General features: G+C 37.4%; 1 protein-coding gene across 8 annotated transcripts in view; it reads right to left on the bottom strand.

Annotated features, from left to right (window-relative positions):
- Window positions 1-22,223, bottom strand: part of LOC308632247 (uncharacterized protein C2orf42) — a 33,986-nt gene that overhangs the window by 9,825 nt on the left and 1,938 nt on the right. For 4 of the 8 annotated variants that reach the window (XM_081264166.1, XM_081264165.1, XM_081264164.1 and 1 more), the window contains exons 2-8: window positions 17,424-17,702; window positions 15,859-16,693; window positions 14,478-14,588; window positions 9,667-9,738; window positions 5,521-5,625; window positions 3,268-3,375; window positions 796-896 (exon numbers count right to left, since the gene is read on the bottom strand). In XM_081264166.1, coding sequence (XP_081120292.1) covers window positions 796-896; window positions 3,268-3,375; window positions 5,521-5,625; window positions 9,667-9,738; window positions 14,478-14,588; window positions 15,859-16,681 — 1,320 coding nt within the window. In that variant the 5' untranslated portion in view covers window positions 16,682-16,693; window positions 17,424-17,702. The remainder of the gene's footprint in view (window positions 1-795; window positions 897-3,267; window positions 3,376-5,520; window positions 5,626-9,666; window positions 9,739-14,477; window positions 14,589-15,858; window positions 16,694-17,423; window positions 17,703-22,223) is intronic. The other 4 variants (XM_081264168.1, XM_081264167.1, XM_081264171.1 and 1 more) reach the window with 3 other exon arrangements.

The raw sequence follows: 22,223 nt of genomic DNA, 5'->3' as shown, positions 1-22,223 counted from the left end.
CAACTTATTCTTTTTCTGAACATAAAAATGCTTTGCCACTGAGGTAGTCTTAATGTATCAAATCACAGTATGCTGAATTTTCTACAATATTCCTTCTCAAATTCTCAAGATTTGTTTGAAAATTTTTAAAATGTCTATTGTGTCTCTGGTGAAAGACAATGATAATTAAGGGCCATTTCTCTTGCAAAAACCAAATTACACTTTGGGAAGGAGGGTTTAATTGTACCCACTTGACTTTACAAAGAGTATATCATCTAAAGTAACTCATATCCTTTCTAGCTGCCTGCTAATCAAATCTAGGGGTCATCATAGCTACTATGGGATCATTACTGAATTTATAAGACCCTGCTTTCTGAATCTGAAGGCAGAGAAAAATTATACTTTAAGACATCTTTTTATTGTTGGTGGGATTGAAACCAGGGCTTTGTGCATGCAAGGCAAGCACTTCATCATCGACTACATCTCTAGCCCTTAGAATTTTTTTTTTTTTTTTTAATTTTGAGACAGGGTTTCAGGAAGTTGTTTAGGCTGGTTTTGAATTTGTGATCCTCCTGCCACAGCCTCCCAAGTAGCTGGGATTACAGGCATGTGCCACCATATCTGTTTATGATAATTTTTTAAAGTGGGAATACCCAGTAAAATCAGAGTCAGAACTGTAACAACTACTTCTGAATAACCTCTGGCATGAAAAAAAGGAACTCAGAACTGGCAAAGATCTCAGGGAACTGCTGCAAACTTACTCCCTACACTAGCTTCCCTCCCTGCCCTCCCACTACTGTAGAAATAAACTCTTACCTCTGGGGTATCTAAGATTTGCTTAACTTGTAGAATATTAGTGATATGCCAGGTGTACTTGGAAAAGGTTCCCAGTGGCAAGGCATCTTTTCGAACAAAAGCTTCAATGTAAAAAAGGGACAAAATTAGACTACCAGACAATACCATTCCCTTTCACTGTATTTGCTACTCGATTTCTAGAGTTCAGTGCAATGCTACTTTTTCCTTATATAATCTCAACACTTTTTTTTTATCTTGAACATATTTTTATTGTTGCATGAATCATGCTGTATGGCAATGACTTCCTTACATGTTTTTATGCATCATAATAATAGCAACTGTATGCCAAATGCTTACAAGTGCCAATTGAATCTTCAAAATAAAACTATGAAGTAGGTACTACTATCATCTCTATTTTATAGGTGAAGAAACTAAGGCATAGAGAGCCTAACAATTTCATCCAGGGGCGAACAGTACTAACTCTTGCATTTAACTGAAGCATGTCTCAATCTAAGTTCTGTCCTAGTAAACCTCTGCCACTTTAGGCACATACTGCAGGGAGCCCCAACTCCCAAGGTGTCCACCAAAAGATCAGGAAGTTCATGGGCGGATAAAGCAGATAGCTTTGTGGAATATTGCAGAAAGAACTTTCCTATAAGACTGTTAGACCCTATGTTTTAGTCAGCTTTTTCACTGTTGTGACCTAGAATTTCAAGACTTTAGTTTTTTTTTTGGTACCAGGAATTGTACCAGCCCAGCTGCTTAGAGGCTCACCAAGTTGCTGAGGCTGCCTTTAAACCTGTGATTCTCCTGTGCCAGCCTCTCAAGCTACTGGGTTTATAGATGTGCACCACTGCACTCATCGAATCTCAACACTTTTAAAATATATATATTTTTCATTGTAGATGGACACAATACCTTTATTTTATTTATTTATTGTTTTATGTGGTGCTGAGGATCAAACCCAGTGCTTCACACATGCTAGGCAAGCATTCTACCACTGAGCCACAATCCCAGCCCAAATCTCAACACTTTAAAATATATAGCAGGGTTTGGCAGATATGTGACAAATCCAGTGATAAAGATTTCTGCTATGTGAAGTCTCTAGTGCTCCTTTTGAGATCCTACTTATTTTTGCTACCTTAGACACTTGTAAAGGTATGTGCACAGGACTCCACTTTAAAATAGACTCTTACTACTTCAGATGTTACAGCTTAAATTAAATTATAATCTTTAAAATAATTACATAAACACTTGTCTTACATGCATAAAGCCCTGGGTTTAATCCCCAGCACCTCAAAAAGAAAAAAAAAGAACAATTACATGGAGTTTAAGATTTCTAACATGACTGCCAATCCTGCCAATCCACTGCCTACATGCAGGATTATATGTAGTTCCACCAAAGAGCCTAGAAAAATAGCCAATGGATGGGTTGAAATTACTGTATTAGGTCTCAAGTTTAAACTGGAAGAAAGACTCTACACTGCTTCAAAAGTCAGATTATTAAGCTATGAACACAAAGATTTATATGTCCCCAAACATAGTGACTCACAGCTTGCAATGTTCAAAAAATGAGTTAAAACTCAAGAAGTCACGATTGTATCAAAGAATAATTTACTGAATAACACTGGTTTCTGTGTGTAGTTACTCTTGACCATTTGCCACTAAATAATATTTTTTTTCATCCATTTCCTTTCCTTATTTCCTGTACTATTTAATAAGTGTCTTGAGATCCCTAGAAGAGAGATGTTAATAAGCACTGGAACAATATAATAAAGTGTTAGAGTTAGGGATGTATCTCAGTGGTAGAGTCCATTCTTAGCATGTGTAAGGTCCTGGATTTAGTTCCCAGTACCAAATATATAAAGGTCAAAGCCTATAAATTACTCCTTCATCAAATGTTGAAAAAAAAGATTTTTAAAAACCAAAAGGTTTTAATTTATATATAATCCACTTCCAAGAAGCTGGTCCAAATAACTACTAGGGCCTGCAATGCTTTTGCAGAAATTAGTTCCTACTTAGAAATTTCAAACTTACCTACTTACCTATCTATCATCAATCAATCGTTTATCTATCTTACAGTACAGGGAAGTGAACTCAGGAGAGCTCTATAGCTAAAATACAACTCCAGCCCTTTTTATTTTTAGACAAGGTTTGCTAAATTGCAGAGACTGGCCTCAAACTTACAACCCTCCTGCCTCGGCCTCTGGAGTATCTGGAATTATAGGTGTGGCCACCACACCTGGTCCTGCTGTGCTCTTAATTGTTCTTTTACCAAGCTTATGTTTTCTTAATTTTTCTTCTAACCTCTTACTGGAATAAGTAAGAAAAGGGCCTTTGAAGAGTGTGGTCACTATTCCAAGACCAAATTACTGAAGGCTTCATGCTCCAAGCATGTCTAGAAGTCCTAACCCTGAAAGTTTACACAATTTTTTTCTCAATAATTCTCTAAGGTCAAATATCCATTGCTGTTCCTAAAGGAGAATTCTGTACCTGTGGTGGAGTTGGGGAGACGTTTTTTTGCACTTCCTATTGATATTCTCTGTTGCAGCGCATCAAAAAAGGACTGAGGAATGTGGAACACCAGTGGCTCTGGTTTGCCTACAGAAATAAGAAGGAAGTCATTTTAAAAAACTCAGTGGGCTTTCTGATGTGCAGAGAGAGGTAAAGGAAGAGAAATGAAGGAGCAGTAACAACCACACTCCTGGGGTTTCTTTACACAGAAGCAAAAATAAGGCTCAGATGGACCTTTATGAGTCAAGCAGTCATCATCCCTATTGTTGTGCCCTTCAATCATAAAACACATGGCAGACCCTTGTTTCCCATTAAGGATAACTTTTGAATCCCCAATTTTGTAAATATCACCATGCTCATTTTTTTCCCCTTAAAGGATATGTGAAATGAGCTGAGAACATTGAGGCCAAGCCGAGGAAAACCTAATCATCTGTATCTACTTGTTTCATTCCTGCTCACTATCCCTGGTCACTTTGCTATTTGCATTCATATCTAAGCAAAGTATGCTCTTACCTGGATGGTCAGGAAAATGATTGCTGAGAGACTGCAAAACTAGGATACTGCTTATCCAGTAAGCATCAGTTGTTCTAAGAATGCTCTGAAGACAGGTAAAATATTTGAAAAGTACTGAGATCTCTCAAAGAAACCTGGGCCAACAAAAAGTCAAGAGGTACATCCAGGAAGGTCAAATTTCTTTTTATTTAAAAAAAAAATTATGAAGGTCAAATTTCTGTGTTTATCCACATGGTTTTGGATGTTTTCTCTCTGCTTGCAATAGCCCTTGGGAGAAATGTTTAAGGAAAACTTGGAATTCATTTTTCTTGCTCCCCAGAATTCTCATTTTGTTCATTTATTGGTACTGGGGTTGGAACCTGTGGTGCGCTACCACTGAATTACATCCCCAACTCCTTTTCTTTTTGAGACATGGCCTCAAATGTGTGATCCTCCTGACTTAGTCTCCGGAGTTGCTGGGATTACATATATGTACCATCTTGCTCTGTTTCGAGGAACTTTATTTATTTATAAATATATATATATATTTTTAGTTATAGATGGACACAATATTTTTTTTAAAGTTTTTCAGTGGACACAACATCTTTATTTTTATTTGTATGTGGTGCTGAGGATCGAACCCAGTGCCGCGCGCATGCAAGGCAAGTGATCTACCACTGAGCTACAACTCCAGTCCTAAGGAAGTTTATTTTTTAAAATGATGTTCATTAGCTAGAACATATTCAAAAAATAACATCAAAATGATATGAGGTCTGTGAAGATGTTATGAGGAGTGTTTGATGAATTGAGATGTATCGCTTGGAAAAAAGAAGACTTGTCAAGCAAGTCAAGGGGTCTATGTGTATGCAGTGGCAGGGTCTGGTTTTTGGAAATGAGACCACACCTACCATGTAGCTAGAACACAGAACTAAAAGCAATGAAAAGTATTATGTTATGAGCTCAAAAAGCACTGAACAAAGCCTGGAAACCATCCACTGAGGATGTGTTCAAGGTAATGGGCAAGGACCAGCTGAGTACCTGCCTCTGACATCACTGAGTTCCATTAGGCTACAACAAATCACATCCAAATCCAGCCTGCACTCTCTAATATTCCTTAGCATGTCTAATCCCCCCGCCACCAGTACTGGAGTTTGAACTACTGATCTACATCTCCCGACCTTTTTATTTTCTAAACTGATGCGGGGTCTCACTAAATTACCTAGGTTGGCCTCAAACTTGTAATTCTCCTGCCTCATCCTCCCAAGTAGCTGGGGATTACATGTGTGCACCACCACTTCTGGTACCATGTTTATGTAATTTGATATAACTATTTCAGTCTCACATGTTTAGGTTTTCTCTAAGCCCCCCGCCCCCCCCCACACACACACTTTGATTTTAAGTTTGAGGGTTAGAATAATCTATTTTAAAGCTTTGCTATTTATTTTACCAAACACATAAAAACACACAGACAAGAGCAAGGGAATCTACCTTTACTTGTTATTTGCTGTGTTTTCTCTTCTATGTCTAAACTCATTTTGTAGGTGCTGAACTTTAATTATAATTAAATAAATGATTTAGTTATGATTATTCCTTTCTATCAACTTTCTACTTTCATGTGGCCCAATGCTCTCTGAATTAAAGTGCACTTATTTTTCTTATCAAAACAGAGTAGAACTATAGCAAAATTACATTAATTTCTTCTACTTTCTGCAACAGCCCAATTGGATGACCAATACTTACCATCAAACTGATAGTGCATGGTTTGATGAATACGTTCTGTCACACTGGCCAGCCAGTCTTGGAAGGATAGGGTCACTTGTGCCTCATCTAACAGCTGGCCACATGCTAGAAAAAGAAGAAGAAGAAAAAAAAAAACCTTCTCAATGTTATTTCTTTCAGAATAAATAACTAAAGTTTGAAAAAGTTATATAGAGTTTGTACAGAAAAAAGTACATGAAGCTGAAATTCAAAGAAAGTAGTTGGGAGTAAGTGAAACAGATTCTGGGACACTGTTTTTTCTTTTGTTTAAAAAATTTTTTTGGTAGTTGTAAATGAACAGCATGCCTTTATTTTATTTGTTTATTTTTATGTGGTACTAAGGATCGAACCCAGTGCCTCACATGTGCTAGATGGGAGCTCTGTCACTGAGCTGTAGCCTCAGCCCTAGGTTTTGCTTCTTAATTAACATAATAACTATACATATGTATGGGGGACAGTGTGATAATTCAATAGACCTATTGTTTTTAAAGAAATCATTGAGAAAAATAAATGAAAGTTCTTAAAGACTAGTAGGTTTAAGATTATTAACCATAGAAAGTACTTGGGAAATTGAGGCAGGAGAATTGCAAGTTTGAGGCCAACCTCAGCAATTTAGTAAGACCCTAAGAAACTTAGTAGAGCCTGTCTCAAAAAATAAAAAGAACTGGGGCCAGGTGCAGTGGTGTATGCCGATAATCCCAGCGACTCAGGAGGCTGGGGCAAGAGGATCAAGGTTTCAAAGCCAGCCTCAGCAACAGAAAGGTGCAAAGCAAACTCGGTGAGACCCTGTCTCTAAATAAAATACAAAACAGAGGGCTTGGGTTGTGGCTCAGATGTAGATCACTTGCTGTGCATGTGTGAGGCACTGGGTTCGATCCTTAGCACTACGTAAAAATAAAATAAAGGTATTGTGTCTACCCACAACTAAAAAAATAAATGTTAAAAAAGAGAAAAAACTCTCATTTGAAAAAATAAAATAAAATACAAAATAGGGCTGGGGATGTGGCTCCATGGTTGAGTGCCCGAGTTTAATCCCTGGTACCACTTCCCCCCCAAAAAAAGAACTGGTAAAGCACCCTGGGTTCAATTTCCAGTACCAAAATAAATAAATAAATAAACAAACATTGCCATAACTACTATTCACTTAAACTAAAATTATATGTAAATACATACAATGATAATTTGAATGGAGGCCATTGTCCTTTTCTTTTTTAGTACAAGGGACTGAATCCATAGGTACTTAACCACTGAGCCACAAATCCAGCCCTTTCTATTTTTTATTAAAGCCTCATTAAGTTCCTGGGGCTGGCCTTGAACTTGCAATCCTTCTGCCTCCCTCCTGAGTTGCTGGGGAATTATAGGAATGCGCTACAACACTCAGCATCTTTTTTCTTTGCACTGAAAGAAGTGATGAAAAATTGTTCAAAATCTTCTATTTGATATTGTCCATGTTTACTTCCTGACTATCCAAAACCATAAATAGAAGGTGCAAGTTCTCAATAAAACAGTTATAAATATTCAATATTATAATACCATATAGCGCGTATTGGTCTTGTTCTAAATTCAGGGTATAAGAGTAAGGCTGATGTCCTGATTTTAATCTGTCAGTCATAGTATATGGCCAGCCACATCACAACAAGTATTCAATAAATACTGCCAAAATTGAACTAAATTATTTCTATATAATTTATATGAACAGTTGATTCCAAAATTTTCAAGCTTAGTTAATTCTGAGAAGAGATACATTTAAATTCATAAATTATGTTCAAAATTAAGTCATTCTACTGGCTGTAGTGCCACATGCCTGTAATCCCAGCAGCTGAGATCAAAGGATCTCAAGTTTAAAGCCACCCTTAGAAATTTAGTGAGACTCTAAGCAACTTGAGACCCTGTCTCAAAATGAAAAACAAAAGGGGGGCTGAGGATGTGGCTCAATGGTTAAATGCCCTGGGTTCAATCTCTGGAAAAAAAAAATTAAGTCATTCTGTCTCATTAATTCAGAGCAACAGTCATGCCACTGCTCTTAGATATGTTTTCAAGCTTCACTGACTTTGGAAACAGTCTATATTTTATCTTTCTCAACAAACACTTTTCACTGCATAATTATAAAATATATTATTTTTTTCTTCTACTTTGAATCTCATACCAACTACATTATAGGTAAGAAGTAATAAAAGGAACACACACACACACACATTTTAAAAAACACCTGCTACCAAAACATGTTAGTAATTTTTGTTTTTATAGTGCTGGCATTTGAACCCAGGGCCTCACAAATGCTAAGTAAGTGTCCTACCACTGAGCTACACCCACAGTCCCATGTCAGTAATTTTTAATTTAAAAATATAATTTAGGGGCTAGAAGTGTAGTTCAATCGTAGCATGTGTAAAGCCCCAGGTTCATTCCTCAGCACTGTAAAAACAAAAGACATAATTTGGTTTTTTGTTTATTTGTTTTTAGAAATGTCTAAGGCCTTTGTGTGTGTGTATGTGGGGGAGGTAACAGGGAATGAACCCAGTGGCATTCCACACTGAGTTAGATCCCCAGCCTTTTTCGTTTTTTTTTTTTTTTTTTTAAATATTTTTTAGTTGTCAGTGGATCTTTATTTTATTTATTTGTATGCGGTGCTGAGAATTGAACCCAGGGCTTCAAATATGTTAGGCAAGTGCTCTACACTAAGGACAACCCCAGCCGCAATTTTCATTTTTGAGATAGTATGTTACTAAGTTGCAGAGGCTGGCCTCAAATTTATGACCCTCTTGCCTTATCTTCCAAAGCAGCTGGCAAGTAGCTGGCTGTGTGTGCATAGAGTTCCATGCAATATTTTCATGCACTACCACGCCCAGCTTTTTTTTTTTTTTTTTTTTTTTTGTACTGGGGATTAAATCCAGGGGCACACTACTACTGAGTTATATCCCCATCTCTTTTTGTTCTTTTATTTTGAAACAGGTCTCACTTAGTTGCTTAGGGATTTGCTAAAATGCCAAGTCTGGCCTTGAACTTGTGATCCTCCTGTCTTAGCCTGCTGAGAGGCTGAGATTACAGGCGTGCACCACTGTGCCTGGCTCCATGCCCAGCTTTAAGGCTTTTCTTTTTTTTTTTTTTCCTAATATTTATTTTTTAGTTGTAGCTGGACACAATATCTTTATTTATTTATTTATATGTCGTGCTGAGGCTCAAACCCAGGGCCTAATGCTGAGCCACAATCCCAGCCCCCAGCTTTAAGGCTTTTCAAATGTTGTTTAAAAACATTTTTGAGTCGGGTGCAGTGGCACACACCTGTAATCCCAGCGGCTCGGAAGGTTGAGACAAGAGGATCATGAATTCAAAGCCAGACTCAGCAACTCATTGAGACCCTGTCTCTAAATAAAATACAAAATAGGGCTGGGGATGTGGCTCAGTGGTTGAGTGCCTCTGTGTGGCTTGGGAGGCTGAGGCAGGAGGATCGCAAGTTCAAAACCAGCCTCAGCAAAAGCGAGATGCTACACAACTCAGGGAGACCCTGTCTCTTAATAAAATACAAAATAGGGCTGGGAATGTGGCTCAGTGGTTGAGTGCCACTGATTAAATCCCTGGTACCCCCCAAACAAAACAAAACCAAAAACATTTTTGAGATAATTATATATGCAATTATAAGAAACTTAAATTTTATATACCCTACACCCAGATTTCCCCAATAATATTTTGTAAAATTATAGTACAATATCACAATCAGGACAACAACATGGAGGCAATCCAGTGAGCTTATTCATATTTCACCCGTTTTACATGGACTTGTGTGGTGTGTGTGTATAGTTCCATGCAATATTATCATGTGTAGATTTGTGTGACTGCCGCTACAGACAATACACAAAACAATTCTGTCCCAAGACTCCTTTCTATTTACCACACCTGGCAGCATCTATTAATCTATTTTTGGTCTCTATGATTTTAGTTGTAATTTATTTTTGAGCATGATTTGAAATTGTTGGAAAAGGAAAGACCCGAGCTCAGATAAATTCATATACAAGTGTTTATAATATCAGCACTTTTTAGGAGAGACAACATGCAGAATGTCTTGATTACACTGCTTCTGACTTTAGGGTGACTTATCACCACTGCAGCCTATTCTAGGGAAGGGAAACTTACCCTGCCTTTTTAATGAAGAAGCAACCACGGGTTTTTTCAGGCCACTCTTCCTTAGATTACTGCTCACTGCATCTGGAGGCATTAGTGAATCACAAATTATTTACAGTATTTAAACGTATCTGCAGAATATATATTGACTAGACATTAATTTCTAAGGATTCTAAAACATATAATCAATCTGTCTTTGCTAATTTCTAGGCTACCTTCACAGGTTTGTTTGTTTTTTTAATTTATATATGACAGCAGAATGCACTACAATTTATATTACACATATAGAACACAATTTTTCATATCTCTGGTTGTATACAAAGTATAGTCACACCAATTCGTGTCTTCATACATGTACTTTGGATAATGATGACCATCATATTCCACCATCATTTTTAACCCCATGCCCTCCCTTCCCTTTCCACCCCTCTGCGCTATCTAGAGTTTGTCTATTCCTTCCATGCTTCCCCTCCCTACCCCACCACGAATCAGCCTCCTTATAACAGAGAAAACATTCAGCATTTGGTTTGTTGGGATTGGCTAACTTCACTTAGCATTATCTCCTCCAACGCCATCCATTTACCTGCAAATGCCATGATTTTATTCTCAATCCTTAGCAGGAAGAGTGAAGCAGGTGACATCACTATACCAGACCTTAAACTATACTACAGAGCAACAGCAACAAAAACATCATGGTATTGGCACCAAAACAGACTGGTAAACCAATGGTCAGAATAGAGGACACAGAGACTAACCCACAAAATTACAATTATATTATATCAGACAAAGGTGCCAAAAACATGCATTGGAGAAAAGATAGCCTCTTTAACAAATGGTGCTGGGAAAACTGGAAATCCATATGCAACAAAATGAAATTAAACTCCTATCTCTCACCATGCACAAAACTCAACTCAAAATGGATCAAGGACCTAGGAATAAAATCAGAGACCCTGCATCTAATAGAAGAAAAAGTAGGTCCTAATCTCCATCATGTGGGATTAGGCCCCAATTTCCTTAATAAGGCTCCTATGGCACAAGAATTAAAATCAAGAATCAAATGAGATGGATTCAAACTAAAAAGCTTCTTCTCAGCAAAAGAAACAATCAATGAGGTGAATAGAGAGCCTACAGAATGGGAGCAAATATTTACCACAAGCCATCAGATACAGCACTAATCTCTAGGATATATAAAGAACTCAAAAACTTAACACCAAAAAAGAAATAACCCAATCAATAAATGGACCAAGGACCTGAATAGACACTTCTCAGAAGATGATATATAATCAATCAACAAATATATGAAGAAATGTTCATCATCTCTAGCAATTAGAGAAATGCAAGTCAAAACTACTCTAAGATTTCACCTCACTTCAGTCAGAATATCAGGTATTATGAATACAAACAACAATAAGTGTTGGCGAGGATGTGGGGAAAAAGGTACATTCACACACTGATGGTGGGACTGCAAATTGGTGCAGCCATATGGAAAGCAGTATGAAGATTCCTTGGAAAATTGGGAATGAACTACCATTTGACCTAGCTATCCCTCTCCTCGGTCTATACCCAAAGGACTTAAAAACAGCATACACAGCCACATCAGTGTTTATAGCAGCACAATTCACAATAGCTAAATTGTGGAACCAACCTAGATGAATGTATTTTAAAAAATGTGGCATTTATACACAGTAGAATATTAGTTAGCTTCACAGTTTTTAAAAGGAATTAGTACTAACTTTTTTTTTTTTTTTCTTCTGGTGCTGGGGATCGAACCCAGGGCCTCATAGGTAAGTGTCTTACCACTGAGCTACATCCCCAGCTCCTAGCATTAACCATTTACACATACAATTTAAACTTTTTATGCTCTTTATAGGAAATTGGAGGGTAGGGGATAGAAGTAAAAGGAAAAAAAAGAAGTCACCCACTGTTCTCACCTCTCAGATAATTATAACTAACTTTCCAGGGACCTATATTCTATTTTCTTCTGTCACTAGTTTGTTTTGCTAGTTTTGTGATTTTTTAAGTAACTACAATTGCATCAGGATTGCCAGAATAGTAAAAAATTTTCTTTTGAATTTCTGAATAAGCAATAAATAATTTTTAAAATATGTTCCAAATGTTACATGGGAGGTATTTATACTAACAATTGTTATTTATCTTAAATTCAAGTTTGAGCACTCTGTACTTTATCTGAGCATATGAATGACCTAAACACTTCCTCAATTCTGGTTTTTGTTTTGTTTTGCAGGATTGGGTATTGAACCCATGTGCTTTTGGTAACCACTGAACTATATCTCTAGCTCTTTTTAATTTTAATTTAATTTTTTTGTGGGGGTGAGCACCAGGGATAGAACTCAGAAGCACTTGACCACTGACTCACATCCCCAGCCCTATTTTGTATTTCATTTAGAGACAGGGTCCTCACTGAGTTGCTTAGCCCCTTGCTTTTGATGAAGTTGGCTTTGAACTCGAGATCTCCTGCCTCAGCCTCCTGATCCTCTGGGATTACAGCTGTGCACACCATGCTCTGCCTTTTTATTTTTCATTTTTAGACAGAATCTGACTAAACTGCTGAGGCTGGCCTTGAATTTAGGATCGTTCTGCCTCAGGCTGCTGAGTTCATTGGGATTACGGGCATGTGCCATGACACCTAACCATTTTAAGATTCTTAACAAATACTGCAAGCTATTTTTAAAAACGATTTTAACAACTTATACCACATTAGCCATGCCCAAGCCCCAGAATTTTGTTTTTTGGAGGTGAGGGTATTGGGGATTGAACTTCAGGGCATATGACCACTGAGCCCCAGCCCCAGCCCTTTTTTTGTATTTTGAAACAAGGTCTCACTGAGTTGCTTAGCACCTTGCTTTTTGCTGAGGCTGGCTTTGAACTCCACTCCTCCTGCCTCAGTCTCCCCAGCTTCTGGGATTACAGGTGTGTGCCACCACGCCCATCTAAGACCCCAGATTTCACCTTTGCCTGCGGTCTCATCATTTTAAAAAATCTTTGCTAATTTGGTTGCAAAAGTTATTTAGTTTCACTTTTGAATTTCTAAAAGGCTTGCATGAGTCTATTTACTAGTGAGTTTGCAATTTGTTACACATGCATGCAGTGGATATTTTCTTTCCGTTTAGATTTCTTTTTTTGTGTGTGGGGGCCTGGGGATTGAACCCAGGGCCTTGTGCATGCAAGGCAAGCACTCTACCAACTAAACTATATCCCAAGTCCTTGTTTAGATTTCTTGAAATTTATTTACTAGGGTATTTCAACATTTTTACAGATTTATATGAGTCGTTAACTGACATTAAATATTTGAATTAATATGTGTATATATGTGCATAGATGGTTCCTGATTTATGATGGTTTCACTTAGGCATTTTTGACTTTACTATGATATGAAAACCATCCATGTTCAGTAAAAACCCTAATTTGAATTTTCATCTTTTCCTGGGTTAGCAATATGTGGTATAATTCTCTGTGAGTGGCAATGAGGTACAGATCCCAGTTAGTCACAAGATCCCTAGGGGAAACAATGGATACTCCACAGTATACTATGTCACTAAGCTATGATGTTTGATAGATTAGTATATTAGATACATTTTCCTTTAAGATATTTTTAATTTATGATGAGTTTATCAGAATGTAACCTTCATAAGTCAAGGAACATTGTGTATGTGTATGTGTGTGTATGTGTATTTGTATGTTATGTATCTCCACTTGCTGAAAATACAAGCAAACTGTATTCCTAAATTAGAGTGAGAAATATAACTGTTATATTGTTATAAGTTTTTGATTCTGGAGATTGAATCCAGGGCCTTGTGTATGCTAAACACATGCTCTTCAACTGAACTATACCTTCAGCCCATCAGTTTTTTAAAGTCCTCTGTGAAGGAAAACTTCAAAATGTTGTCCTAAGGCATGTTAAAGTATAATAAGATTAGTCTGACTTTAGGGCTGGGATTGTGGCTCAGTAGTAGAGTGCTCGCCTAGCAGGCATTAGGCACTGGGTTCGATCCTCAGCGCCACATAAAAATAAAACAAAGATATCGTGTCCACCTAAAACTAAAAAATAAATATTAAAAAAAAAGATTAGTCTGATTTTAAATTTGGTTGGATCTTACTTTTGGTCAGTAGAAGCAACTTTCAGCTTGACTTGATAAAGAATTATCAATGGAGGGCTGGCATTTAGCTCAGTAGTAGAGTGGTTGCCTAGCATGTGTAAGGCACTGGGTTCGATCCTCAGCATCATATAAAAATTAAATAAATAGGGCTGGGGTTATAGCTCAGTGGTACAGTGCTTGCCTACCACATGTGAGGCACTGGGTTTGATTCTCAGTACCACATATAAATAAATAAAATAAAGGTCCATTGACAACTAATTTTAAAAAAAAAAAATTAAATAAACAAACAGAATAAAGGTACTGTGTCCATCTTTAAAAAAAGGAATTATCAATGGGTAATAAAAAAATCATAAAAAGGTCTGGGGCTGTAGCTCAGTGGTAAAATGTTTGTCTAGCATATGTAAGGCCTTGGGTTCAATCCCTAGCACCAAACACACACACACACACACACACACACACACACACGTGACTCCATAAGAACAAAAATGACTTCTCATAATTTCTAAGATTCAAGGAAAGATACAAAACAGTAAAACAATGGGCTGAGGATGTAGCTTAGTGGTAGAGCACTTCCTTAGCATGTTCAGGGACATGGTCTCAATCCCCAGCACTACATATACATGCCCGTACTCACACCTACACACAACTACCTATAAAACAATACCCAGAGACTCTACCACCAAAAGAAACAAAATAGTTCCTCACCAGATACTTCATCCTTTTTCCTCTTCTTTGGCTTGGAGGCAGTAGAGTCACAAGCTGATACAGATGATTCTGAATGGCAACCTATTTGGGGCACAATAATCTCTTTTAGACCTAAAAAATAAAAAAGATTTCTGAATTACTAATACTATCCAAGAGTAAGTATGGGCCCCCATTTAGAGAAAAACTAATTTATAAAAATCTAAATCCCCAACACAAAAGATGGAATGATTGCCGCTTTAAAATAAGTTCCTTGAGCCCGGCCTGATGGTGCATACCTTTAATTCCAGTTTCTTGGGATGCTGAGGCAGGAGGATCACAAGTTGGAAACCAGCCCCAGCAACTTAGTGATACCCTGCCTTAAAAAAATAAAAAGGGGGCTGGGGTTGTAGCTCAGTGGTAGAGTGCTTGCCTAGGACATGTGAGACCCTGGGTTCAATCCTCAGCACCACATATAATAAATAAACAAAATAAAGGCATTATGTCCATGTACAACTAAAAATAAATTAAATAAATAAAAAGGGCTGGGGTTATAACTTGGTCGTAAAGCACCCTGGGTTCAATCCACAGTACCACATAAAAATAATGATAAAAATAAGTTCCTTGAAAAAATTTCCCAAAACATACGCATTTATTCATAGATCATTAACTTGATAGAAGACTCTACAGAGTAATATAAAACTAAAAGTTGGGAGCTGCTACCTGCTAATGATCATGAAGAAAATCATGAAGAAATTAAAAGTGTACAGCTGGGCATAGTGGCACATGCCTGTAATTTTAGCAACTTGAGAGGCTGAGGCAGGATTTTAAGTTGGAAGTCATCCTCAGCAACTTAGATCCTATCTAAAAATAAAAATTAAAAAAAGGGCTGGTAATGTAGTTCCATGGTACAGGGCCCTTGGGATTGATCCCCAGTATCAGTACTGCCAAAAAAAAAAAATATATATATATATATATATATATGTGTGTGTGTGTGTGTAAATAAAAACAAGAGACTTGATGAAGAAGCTTCTAAAGGTCTTTTGGTTAAGGTGCTAGTTTTCCCTCATCTTCAGGTAGGAAACAAGAGTGAAAGGGATTTGTTCTTTTTTGCTGTTGTTGTTAACATAAAACAACTGTGAAGTAAAACAAAGTAAAGCTAAGTTTGCTGGATTTATTGCCTCAATAAAAATGCCCAACTCTCTTCATCAAATTTATCCATCCAACAAATCAACCAAGCAATCAACCTTTATGCTGACTGTGATTAAAAGAAGGAATGCTTTTCATTTGAATTATCCAGCAACTGTTTCTGAAGGTTGCCAGGACAATCTCCAAATCTATCAGTGAAACTCTTTCATTGCTATTTTAGAAAAACAGAGAACTACGCGTCAATCATACCACCTACCGCTGGAATCAAAATTTAGGAAGTCTGAGAATTCCTGAGCCAATGTTTCATCACTGGCAAAGGCACAGATGCAAGCAAAGAAATGAATGCATCTCTGGGCTGCCTCTTCCTTAGAAGAACTTGACTTGTGCGATTTCAGAGTCTGACAGGAGCAGAAGAAGCGGCGCTCTGGCAAGCTTTTGGCACTGATTTTCTGCACAAAAGATGTATGCAAATATCCCAAACTATGCTTCTGGCTTGCCTTGCATTTCACCACCAAGATGTTTTTAGTAATCCTCTGTACCAGGGGACCCGTGGGTTCTGTGGCCAACTGCCAAATGGTCTGTTTGGTTTCTGGGGAGGCCTGCATGGCATTCAAGACTGAACTCTTCAGGGTCAGAGGGGTAGCTTCTGCCTGGCAATTCACTGCCAGTTTGATGTGTTGGCATTGGTTTTCCACAACGCCTTGGGTAGCAGCTTTCAGGCAGGATGGGACGTAACACCGTCCAGAGCTCAGCTGAGTGATGATAGTTCCATCTACTGTCTGGATTGTCGTCTCTGAAACACCAAGCTCCACAAAGCATCGGTAATCAGGACCCCGGTCTCTTTGCCGTACAGAGTAGACCTGCAGATCAGAGCCTGTGATGATTTTGACAGCTTCAACACTAGGCTGCTTCCGTGCACCATAGCGAAATATGGTTCCACATGTCTTGTTCTTACAGCTCAGGCCCCGGGTTCCATTGTATGTACCGCAGTGGGGACACTTTCTGATTCCCCTCAATGTGGCCTTCCCCAAGTCAGACAAAAAAGCTGGGACTTTAGTCCTCAGAGAGTTTGGTTCCATTTTTCACAGGCCCTAGGAAGACAAGCCCATTAGGATGAGTACACAGTCACATACACACACACACACACACACACAGCTGAAGTCACTTGTAATATTTAGCATAGTGTGTGTAAACTATCCAATATTTTGAAATCATATCACAAAACAACATAAATCTAAATCATCAAATGAAATAAAAAGTGTATAAAACTGGGGCTGGGGTTGTGGCTCAGTGGTAGAACACTTATCTAGCACTTGTGAGACACTGGATTCGATCCTCAGCATCACAAAAAAAAAAAGGTATTGTGTTCAGCTACAACTAAAATATATCCTTAAAATAAATTGGATAAAACTTTTCTTTCTACTTCTCTATACATTTAAAAAATTCTACTGTAGCAACCAAAGCATTTTTCCACGATTTGTTCTGTACAGCATTTGAAGTTATTTCACCAAATTTGTTTTATCTGGGTTTTGTTTTTGTTTTTTGGTACTAGGGGCATTCTACCATACAACCCAACCCTTTAAAATTTTTTTTTAGTAAATTGTGAGGCAGGGTCTTGCTAAACTGCCCAGTCTGGCCTTGAACTTAGGATCCTCCTGCCTCAGCCTCCCAAATCACCGTGATTACAGGTGAGCACAACCACATCTAGCTATTTAATCAAATCTTTAATGCATAGATGTTTAACTTAAGCAAGGACTAGAGAACAGGAAAGACAGATTCTTTCCCTTTCTCCATTCCCCATAAAACCCAGTCTAGTCCTACCTGTACTAGCTGCCAGGGCATCTGAAAAACAGTGTAACCTGAATTTATAAGACTTAAAGTGTGTTTTGTTAGTTTGTGATGATCAGAGAGGACAGGTAAAGACATGATCATTTGCAGAGTAAATGATACTGCTTAACACAAAGTCTTCTCAATTTTGAATTCTATGGTGTAACAATGCAGACATTCTGCCTCCTCCTTCTTGACCAGCCAATCGCAAAGCTCCTGCCCAGTGTTCCACAGTCAAAGATTCCCACTTCCCTAAGTGGAGATTTTGGTGGTCTACAAGTAAAACAAGAAAAAAATATTAATATCATACAAAGATGAGATGGTTCAGACAGAATACAGGCTGGGAGTACAGTTCAGTAGTAGAGCACAAACTTAGCATGTGTGAGAGCCTGGGTTCAATCCTCAGCACACACACACACACACACACACACACACACAAAAAAAAAAAAAGATAACAAAAGAAATAAAAATCACAGAAGCTAAGTCTTTCACAATTATTTGAGAAATAGTTGACAAATTGTTATGGAAACGGGTAAATGTTTTATACTTCTAACTTCAAGAAAGTGAAACAATGTTAACTTTACTCCACCTCCAGTTGACAAGAACACCTAGAGCCATGATATAGAATTGGCCAAATGCTCATCTTTCCTAAAAGTAATATATTACATTTCTAAGAGTGCTTTATGGCTAGGCTTCCTGTTGCCATGTCCTGAGCTGCTTTCCTCCACCATAATCTTCTACCATGATGTTCTGCCTCATCTCTGGCCCCAAGGAATGGAGTCAGCCATCCATGGACTAAGACCTCTAAAACCTAGATCATCATCATTGTAAAGAGGCAAGCTTGTCACCACACCCATCCAGTGCATAATTAAACTGTGGATTCTCTGCAAACACAGCTGCAATTGGCTTTTGTCTTCTGCAAAAGATTCACACAGTGAAAAGGTGTTTGATGGTGGAAGTCTCTAATCTCACTTATCAATGTTGTATTTTCAAGTCCACAGAGGTGCTAAAGGAAACAAAAGAAGCCTGTCTTTAGAGGCGATGGTAAAACTGAAGATGGAAAAAGAGCTGGAGTATAACTTCCGTAATTATTGCCAAAGAGAACAACCAGATCCTTCATGAAATATTTGTTGGTATTAAATTCAGATAAGACTAGAAAATTTGAAATCAGATATAAATGTCAACTATTATGATTTTATAAGACAGCAAAACTATGAAACAGAAAAACATTTATTTAATGAACATTGATTGACCAGGTACTGTTAAAAAAAAGAGTGCTTTACATTTTCTAGATTGCTTTCACATTCATTATTTCATTTGCATTTCACAATATAAGATATCTCATTTAAGCCAAACAATTGCTCTATAGATGAAAATAAAGAAATTATGTAATTCCTTCCTTTCCAGCCAGCAATATTGGCAATGCTGTTTCTGCAAACACACAAAAATCTAAGAGTACCAAGTTTCTACCTGTGATTTTCCCCCTCAATATTATGAAAAATTTCAAAGATATAAAATTATACAGTGAGTTCCTCATGTGCCCACCCATTGGGTTTTACAATTAACATTTTATTATATTTGCTTTATTATGTCTAGTTATCCTTCCTTCTGTCAGTTCCTCTCATATTTTGATGTATTTAAAATTAAAAGCCCCGCATGGTGACATACACCTGTAGTTTGGGAGGCTGAGGAAGAAGGATCCTGAGTTCAAAGCCAGCCTCAAAAACTTAGCGAAGCCCTAAGCAACTCAGCAAGACTGTGTCTCTAATTAAATATAAAAAAGGGCTGGGGATGTGGCTCGGTGGTAAAGTGCCCCTGGTTCAATCTCTGGTACACACACACACACACACACACACACAAATTCCAACAACAAAAAACAAAAACAAAGCAAATAACAAGTTTGGCATGGATATCATTATCTAAATATTTATTTATACAGTACTGGGTTTAACTCAAGGGCACTCTTACTACTGAGCTACATCCCCAACTGTTTTTACTTTTTTATTTTGAAACAGGGTCTCAATAAATTGCTGAGGCTAGCCTCAAACTTGCTATCATCCATCTTCAGTCCCCCTAATCACAGGGATCACAGGCATGCACTACCACACCTGGCTAACATTCAATGTTTTAAATATTGAATTTTAATGCTTTTTTTTTTAATATTTATTTTTTAGTTTTCGGTGGACACAACATCTTTGTTTGTATGTGGTGCTGAGGATCGAACCGGGCCGCACGCATGCCAGGCGAGCGCGCTACCGCTTGAGCCACATCCCCAGCCCCAAATTTTAATGCTTTTTAAAAAAAGTAATCTGATTTTTAAATTGGCAGTTAGCATTGTTTTCCCCCCAATTTCAAAGGACGATTTACTTTTTTTTTTTTTTTGTAGCATTGATTGAACCACTTAGCAACATCTGTAGACCTTTTTATTTTGAAATGATCTCGCTAAATTGCCAAGGCTGGCTTTGAACTTGCAATCCTCTTGCCTCAGCCTCCTGACTCACTGGGATTATAGTCGTGTACTTCCATTCCCAGCTTTTGTTGTTTGCTTTATACCCTGTAGAAGGCAACTTGCTAGTATCTTTCAAAATTACAACTGCATATTTGTTCTTTGGGAACCCAGGACTTGGCACATGTCAGATAAGTGCTCTATCACTGAGTTACAGCCCCAGCCCTGCATATTTCTTAAAAACAACAATCAACAACAACAACAACAAAAGACTTTCATGGGCTGAGGATGTAGTTCAAAGGCAGACTGTTTGCCTAACATGTCTAAGACCCTGAGTTCAATCCCCAGCACTGAAAAAAAAATAAATAAAAAAGTTCAACTTTGGAACTTATTTTGTAGAAAAGCTACAAAGACAGTACAAAGAATTCCTGTATATGCTTCACCTAGTTTCCCCCTAAGATTAATATCTTACATAACTATGAGACATCTGTCACAATAAGGTTTAACATTGGTGCGATACGACTCACTCTTCTATAGACTTCATTTGGATTTCACCAATTTTTCTAATGCCTTCTTTTTAAAAGAATAAACTGTCTACTTTAGAATAATTATAGATTTTCAGAAAAGCTGCAGATAGAATAGAGTTTGCAGATACCCCTAACTCATTTTCTTCTGACATTAACCAATAGTGATGTACTACATATTACCACAGGACATTTGTCAAAACTAAGAAACCAGCAGAGGCACCTTATTAACTGAACTCCAGTCTTAGTCTTTTTTCTCTCCAGGAGCCAATCCAAAATATCACATTACATTTAGCTATCACATCTCCTTAGTCTTCACAGGCCTGTGAGTTACTATGTTTCCTTGGTGTTAATAATCCTAACATATTTTGAAGAGTCAGGAATTTTATAGAATGTTCCTCAATTTGAGGTTGTTGATATTTCCTCTGCATACTCCTTTAGTATAATTCCACTAATAAGAATTTATCTTACAGGTTCCCACATGTGTAAAGTGAGGGAAATATAAAGATACTCACAAGCACTTTTGTTAACAGTAGAGCTCACAAATAACCTAATGTTCTTCATAGATGAAACTGGATAAATTGTCATACATATATATACATATATGTAAAATGGAATACTTTCCCAAAAGTAAGGTTTCCTTATAGCTTTAAAAAAACAAGGGGAGGGGGGATAGTAGGGGATAGGAAAGGTAGCAGAATACAACAGTCACTAATATGGCAGTATGTAAAAATGTGGATGTGTAACCGACGTGATTCTGCAATCTGCATTTGGGGTAAAATTGGGAGTTCATAACCCACTTCAATCTAATGTATGAAATATGATATGTCAAGAGGTTTGTAATGTTGTGAACAACCAATAAAAAAATAAATAAAAAATAAAAAATAAAAAAACAAAAGCCAGGCACAATGGCACACACCTGTTCCCAGTGATTCAGGAGGCTGAGGCAGGAGGATCACATGATCAAGGCTAGCCTCTGCAATTTAGTGAGACCCTCAGCAACTTAACAAGACTGTCTCAAAAACAAAAATATAAACAAACAAATAACAACAACAACAAAAACCCCAAGGGATATAACTCAGTGATAAAGCACCCTTTTGTCCAATCTCCAGGTTACAACCCCCCCCCAAAAAAAAAAAAAACAAAAAAAACAAAGCATATTAGTGGTTGCCACAGCTGGAAGAAAGGGGAAATTGGCAGTTAACTGCTAATGGGTATAAGGTTTCTTTCTGGAGTGATGAAAGGCTGTATAACTTTGTGGATATACTAAAACCTTTAAATTGTAACACCTTTTAAAAGGCTAAATTTTGTTATATGAATATTTTAATGAAGCTGTTATTATTTTTAAAAAGACAAAAATATTTGGAATTCAAATGCCAAAGGTCTAATTTCCTGAGTTTTTAAAAACCAATAAGAAAGGGCTGGGGTTGTGACTCAGTGGTAGAGTGCTTGCTTAGCATGAACAAGGCACTGGGTTCGATCCTCAGCACCACATAAATGTAAAATGAAGATATTATGTCCAGGGGCTGGGGATATGGCTCAAGTAGTAGCGTGCTCGTCTGGCATGTGTGAGGCACTGGGTTAGATCCTCAGCACCACATAAAAATAAAATAAAGATATTGTGTCCACCCAAAGCTAAAAAATAAATATAAAAAAACCATTATGTCCACCTAAAACTAAGAAATAAACATTAAAAAAATATTAAAATTCTCTCTCTCTCTTAAAAAAAATCCATTAGAAAAAAGGAGAAAAGACATTAAAAGAAGGTTGAGAAAAAGAAAAATTAAAAAGTGATTTTAAATATGTGAAGACACTCAACCTTAT

The sequence above is a fragment of the Spermophilus citellus genome (genome assembly GCF_964194105.1).
Source record: "Spermophilus citellus genome assembly, chromosome: 13".
Taxonomy (NCBI): Eukaryota; Metazoa; Chordata; class Mammalia; order Rodentia; family Sciuridae; genus Spermophilus; species Spermophilus citellus.
This window is presented reverse-complemented; position numbering and strand designations above follow the sequence as displayed.